Below are 6,108 nucleotides of genomic sequence, written 5' to 3'. Positions count from 1 at the left end.
AATTTTTTAAATCCCCCCCCCCCCAGACCTCCCCCCCCTCTTGAAGCCCCGGGGCGGGGGCGGTGGGGGGGGGGGGCGCTGCTGACGTCAGCGGCGCTGTCCGTGGTGCTGAACAAGATGGCCGCCCGCTAGCGCCGGGACCATGTCTCTGCTCTGCGTCCGAGGTGCGGGGGGGGGGCCGGGGGGGGGGGGGTGGGCACCGAGACCCCCCCCACACCACCACGGGGTGGGGGGGGGGCAAAGGGGGAGGCCCCGGGTCTCAGCTGTTTTTTTTTTTTTTTTTTTTTTTTTTTTTTTTTGGGGGGGGGGGGTTGGGTCCATTCATAAAAATAAAATCGCGGCGGGTTTGTGAATGGAGTGCGGGGGGTGGAGGGGGGGGGGAAAGGGGGGGGGCACAGGCCGGGGGATGTGGTGGTGCTGTGGGAGGTGGGGGGGGTTTGGGGGGTGGGGGGGGGTTAAACGAGGCCCCCCCCCCAGCCCCCACATCGCAGGGGTGTCCCCCCCCCCCAAAAAGCAGCTCCCCCCCGTTCCCAGCCTGCACCCCCCATCCACCCCCCCGCCCCCCCCCATCTCTCCCCGAGCACCCCCCCGCGGACCCCACGCCCCCGAGCACCCCCACCCTAAAGCCTCCCCCCCACCCCCCAACACCCCCCCCATTTCCCCCCCCCCATTCTCAAGCCCCCCCCACCCCGGATGTGCCCCATCCATCCCCGCCCCCCCCCATCCACCCCCGACCCCCCAAGCACCCCCCAAACCCCAAATAGCCCCCACCCCATTACACCGCCAGCCCCAATGCCCCCCCCATGCCCCCCCAGCCCTACCCCCCCCACCCCCAAACCCACATTCCCACCCCCCCATCCGTTCCCAACCCCCCCAAACAGCCCCCCACCCCAATTACACCCCCATTACCCCCCCATTTCCCCCCCCAGCCCCTAATACCCCCCATGCCCCACCCCACCGCGGGGGGGGGCCGGGTTCTCCCGGGGGGGTTCAGGGCAGCAGGAGGGCAGCTGGGTGCTGGGGGGGGGCCAACTGGGGGTGCCGCTCACGCCATACTGGGAATAACTGGGAGGAGCAAGGGGGGGGCAGGGGACTGGGATTCCCCCTCCAGTGTTCGGGAGGAAATTGGGGGGGCCCCCCCTGTGCCCCCGCCATGTGTCCCGGCCCCCGCAGCACCCAGGGAGCAGCTCCTGGGGGGGGCCATGTCCCCGTGTGCCCCCCCCGGTTATAGGGCAGCCCCTATGCCCCCCCCCAGATTTAGGGGACCCCCAGATTTTGGGTTCCCGGGGGGGGGCCGTGCTGGAGGGGCTGTCCCTGGGGGTGCCACCTGGGGGAGGACGTTGACACACGGCCCCCCCCGGCAGCGCTCCTCCTGTCACCCTATTTCTGGGGCCACGGGGGCGGAGGTGCCACCTCTGCGCCCCCCCCCCCCGATTCCCAAATGTGTCGTGTCCCCCCCCCACGCGCCCCCCCTCCTTTCCCGATGGGCTGCGGCCACCCACGGCACCCAAAGGAGCTGTGATGGGGGGGGGGGGGCAGCCCCTGGGGGTGTGGGGTGACGGACGGACAGACGGACGGGGGGGGGCAGGATGGGGGGGGGCAGAGGGATGGGGGGGTGGACGGACGGACGGACAGGTGGGGGGGGCGGATGGACGGACAGACAGGGACAGACAGACAGCCCCCCCCCCCCCAGGCCCTGGGGTCCTGCTTTGGGGGGCTCGGGGGGGTGGGGGGGCCGCAGATGGTGGCAGATGACAGCCGGGGGGGGGCCGCGCGTTCCCCTGGGGGTTCTCGGGGATTTTTGGAGCTTTCCCCAAATATTCCCAGGATATTTTGGGGGTTTTTCTCCCATTTTGGAGGCAGCGGCTGGTGGAGGCCTGGATGCCCCCCCCAGCCCCCCCCAGGCCACACCGTGACCCCCCCCCCCGGCACCCACATCCCCGTGGTGCATGTGCCGGCCCCCCCCTTCCTCAATTTCCCCCCCCCCAAGCCAGGCAGGGGCCACCCCCCCCCGTGCCCCCCCCCGTGCCCCCCCCCGTGTCCCCCTGTGTCCCCCCCCCCGGGCACGTGGCCCCCGCAATCGCCTCGGATGGCGCCAGGGCTATTTTCATCCCTCCCCGGTCACGTTGTTCCCCCCCCCCCCCCGCCACCCCCCCGCCGCCCCCCCCCGCCCGCTGCCACCCGCGTCATTCCCCGTTCTGCGGGTGCTGTGTCATCCTGCCCCCCCCCCACGTCCCCTCCTGCCACCACCGCTGGGGACCCCCCCAGCTCCCCCCCCCGTCCCGGCTGGGGGTGGAAATTCCCCCCCCCCCCCTCCATGAACTCCCCCTCCCCATCTCCTGGCTGGGGGGGTCGGTGGCCGCCTGCAGGGTGGGCTTGGGGGGGGGCTGGGGGGGCGCTGACCCTGCTCACATGGGGTGATATTTCCCCAAATGGACCCAGATTCAAAAGGGGGACCCCCCCCCCAAATTTGGGACCCCCCCCCCATATTTGTGACCCCCCCCCAGACAATGAAGGCTGCTTGGTTTTGGGTTGCCATCGCTTGTCCCACACCTTCTGTGGGTTTTCTTTTTGGGGTGGGGGGGGCTCTGGGCTCTGCTGGGGAGGGGTCCCACCGCCCCCCCCCCCCCGTCTCGTGGTGTGGCTGCACTGGGGGGGGGGACAGGTTTGGGGACCCCCCCACCCCCTTGGCAGCCTCGGGGGGGGTCCTCAGCCCCCACCCCGGCTGAGCCCCCTCCCTCTGTCTCTGTCCCTGCAGTCAAAAAGGCCAAGTTCGACGGGCCCCAAGGTGAGCGCCCCCCAACTGTCACCGGGGGGGGGGGCTCAGATTGGGGGGGGGCACAAGGGGACCCCAGGCTCAGCCTTACTCCTGGGGACATCTTTGGGGGGACAGAGCTGGGGGTGCCCTGGATGGAATTGGGGGGGGGGGAGGTCACGGCCAGCAGCGGGAGGGGGGGGTGTTTGGGGTGGGGTGGGGGGGGGCACACACTGGGGGTCCCCTCACCCCCCCCCCTTGCCCCCGCAGAGAAGTTCAACACTTACGTGACGCTGAAGGTGCAGAATGTCAAGAGCACGACCATCGCGGTGCGGGGCAACCTGCCCGCCTGGGAGCAGGACTTCATGTTGTGAGTGTCCCGGGGGGGGGCACCCCCAGCTGGGACCCCCCCCCCCCATCCTCATCCCCCCCCCACCGCCCCTCCCTGCGGCCCCCATAAGGACCCCCCGGTCCCTCCCTGCCGCTGCTCCCCCTGCCCCCAGCCCCGGCTGAGTTCTGGGGGGCTGGGGAGGGGGGATTGGGGTGGGATTGGGGTGGGGGTGACCCCCTTTTTTTTTTTTTTCCGCCCCCCCCCCCCCCAGTGAAATCAACCGGCTGGACCTGGGGCTGACGGTGGAGGTGTGGAACAAGGGGCTCATCTGGGACACCATGGTGGGCACGGTGTGGATCCCCCTCCGCACCATCCGGCAGTCCAACGAGGTAGTGCCCCCCCCCCCCCGGCACCCCAAATATCACGGAGCCCCCCCCCCTCCATGGGTGGCTCCCCCATCCCTGCACCCCGTGATTTGGGGTCACCGGGAGCCCCCTTTGGGTGCTGGCCCCTCTTGGTGTCCCCGCACCAGGGCTGGGCGCCTGGGTCACCGAGGGGCCGGGGGTGTCCCCGGTGCCCCCCCCGAGCCCTGATTTTCCCCCCCCCCCAAAAAAAAAAATCCAGGAGGGTCCCGGGGAGTGGCTGACGCTGGACTCGCAGGTCATCATGACCGACAACGAAATTTCGGGCACCAAGGACCCCACCTTCCACCGCATCCTCCTCGACACCCGCTTCGAGCTGCCGCTGGGTGGGTGCCACCCCCGGGGGCTGCACCCTCCTCCGGGGAAATGGGGGGGGGGGCAGGGGGTGTCCGATCCTGCAGCCCCCCCGCCCGCTTTTTGGGGGGATCTGAGATTTTTTTGGTTTTTTTTTTCCCCTTGCAGATATCCCCGAGGAGGAGGCGAGGTACTGGGCCAAGAAGCTGGAGCAGCTCAACGCCATGCGGGACCAGGACGATGTGAGTGGGGGGGGAGGGCTGGGGGGGGGACAGGGCTGGGGGGGGGCATGGGCAGCCCTCACCACCCGCTGTCCCCCCCCCCCCCCCAGTACGCCTTCCAGGAGGAGCAGGAGAAGCCGCTGCCCGTCCCCGGCTCCCAGTGCTGTAAGTGCTGCCCTGGGTGCCCCCCCCTTTATCCTGTCCCCCCCCATGCAGTGGGCTCGGGGCTGCTGGACCTCAACCCAAGGGGGGCTCAACCTCACCCCGCACCCCACACCCTGTCCCTGTCCCTGTCCCTGTCCCTGTCCCCATTTTCCGTCCCTCCCCTCTCTGCTGCTGTTTTGTCACCCTTGCGTGGACCCCCCCCTGTGGGGCTGAGCCGTGGGGGACAGGGGCAGGGGGGGCCATGGGGGTGGCAAGGGGAGCCTGGGGGCTGGCGGGGGGGCTGCTGAGTGGGGGTCCCAGGGGGCAGCTTGGTTTGTCCCATCCCGTGCCTCAGTTTCCCCCTTTGCAGTGGCTCCGGGGCCATGCCCAGCCCTGGCGCTGTCCCCAGCCCAGCTCGGTGCCCCCCCCCCCGAGCCGCCTCCGTCCTTATTTCCTCTGCCCCTTTTCTTTGTAGGCAACTGGAATTATTTTGGCTGGGGAGAGCAGCAGAGTGAGTATCCCCCCCTCCTCGCCTTCCAGCCCCACGGTCCCCAAGGTGTCCCCTTCACCCTGACCACGGCCTGGGCTGGGGTCCCGCTGGTGGCTCTGTGCTGGGCGAGGACGGGGACACCGAGCGCCCTGTCCCCAGGTTGTCCCCAGGGGCTGGTGGGGACACGAGGCTCTGTCCCCTCAGGCTGCGGGGGGGCCAATGAGCAGCTCAGGCATTGCCTCCGTGGCAGAGCATCCTGAGGGCGCAGGGGGGGTCCCCGCACCCCGTCCTCCTCTCCCCTTTTCCAAGTATCCTATTCCCCCTCCGATGTCCCTGGAACGGGACACACACCCTCCCCTCGCCCCCAAATCCCCTCAGTGAGGGGTCCCACGCAGCCCCCCAACCCCTTCCCTGCATCCTGCTCCCTGCACCCTCCGGCGGCGGTGGGGACGCGCGGTTTCGGGGTGCCCCCCACCCATCCCGCTCACGGCACCCCCTTACAGACGACGACCCCGACAGCACGGTGGACGACCGGGACAGCGACTACCGCAGCGAGACCAGCAACAGCATCCCCCCGCCCTATTACACCACCTCGCAGCCCAACGCCTCGGTCCACCAGTACCCCATGCGGCACCAGCAGCAGAGCTCCCGCGACTCCTACACCGACTCCATGCAGAGCTACGAGCTGGACTACTCGGACCAGCGGCCCATCAGGTAGCGCCCCGGGCGGCCGGCGCCCACCTCAGCCTCCTCTTCCACCCTCCCGCGGGTGGCCGAGGCCAGCGGGGTGGCACCGGGGACGTTAAGGGTGACGGAGGGACGATGGAGAGGCGAGGAGGAGGAGGGGACGGTGCCGCCCCCGAGCCTCTCCTCGCTGGGGACCGCGGAGTTCTCCAGCTCGCTTGGGTCAACTTGCCCCGTCCCCAGCGCCCCAGCGGTGTCCCCAAGCCCTGAGCGAGCCGGGGACGCAGCCGTGGCCATAGGGCAGGTGGGGGACGAGCCACACGGTCACAGCCCCCCGCCAGCACAAGGTGCCAGCCCCGTCCCCAGGACGGAGCCCCCCCCCCCAGCCCACGTCCCCGCAGCGGCGGGGGGAGATGCTGGGCACGGCGGGTGGCGGAGGCGGCGGCGGCGGCGCGGCGCCGGGACCTCGCTCACCATCGTCTTCCTCTCCTCCCCGGCAGACGCTACGGTAGCGTAGACTCTGCGCAAACGACGCTGAGTCCGCTTCCGCGTCGAGCAGGCGGACCAGCCGCCAGCCTTCCCTTGAGAGCAGGCGGTCCCTAGACCTATCGGATAGGTGGGTCGCGTCCTCGTCGCGTGCCGTGTGCCGTCGCAGAGTGCTGTGGTCGCTCCTTGCAGCCGCGGTGAGGCCAACACCAGTCCCGGCAAGGGCGGCTTCGCGCCCCGCCGTGGGGTCCCCCCAGCACGGGAGCAGCCTTGGGATGCTC

At 70.5% G+C, this 6,108-nt stretch overlaps 1 protein-coding gene across 1 annotated transcript in view; it reads left to right on the top strand.

The window, feature by feature from the left end:
* Positions 1 to 70: 70 nt before the first annotated feature.
* The window catches only part of LOC137844887 (protein unc-13 homolog A-like), a 30,261-nt gene continuing 24,223 nt past the window's right edge, over positions 71 to 6,108 (top strand). The window contains 9 exon segments of the mRNA XM_068661558.1: positions 71 to 164; positions 2,759 to 2,788; positions 3,026 to 3,125; positions 3,358 to 3,475; positions 3,711 to 3,834; positions 3,971 to 4,044; positions 4,134 to 4,188; positions 4,643 to 4,678; positions 5,161 to 5,371. Coding sequence (XP_068517659.1) covers positions 143 to 164; positions 2,759 to 2,788; positions 3,026 to 3,125; positions 3,358 to 3,475; positions 3,711 to 3,834; positions 3,971 to 4,044; positions 4,134 to 4,188; positions 4,643 to 4,678; positions 5,161 to 5,371 — 770 coding nt within the window. The 5' untranslated portion in view covers positions 71 to 142.

This window comes from Anas acuta, chromosome 26 (genome assembly GCF_963932015.1).
Source record: "Anas acuta chromosome 26, bAnaAcu1.1, whole genome shotgun sequence".
Classification (NCBI taxonomy): domain Eukaryota; kingdom Metazoa; phylum Chordata; class Aves; order Anseriformes; family Anatidae; genus Anas; species Anas acuta.
Note: the sequence above shows the minus strand (reverse complement) of the source record. Positions and strands in the feature narration are given on the sequence as shown.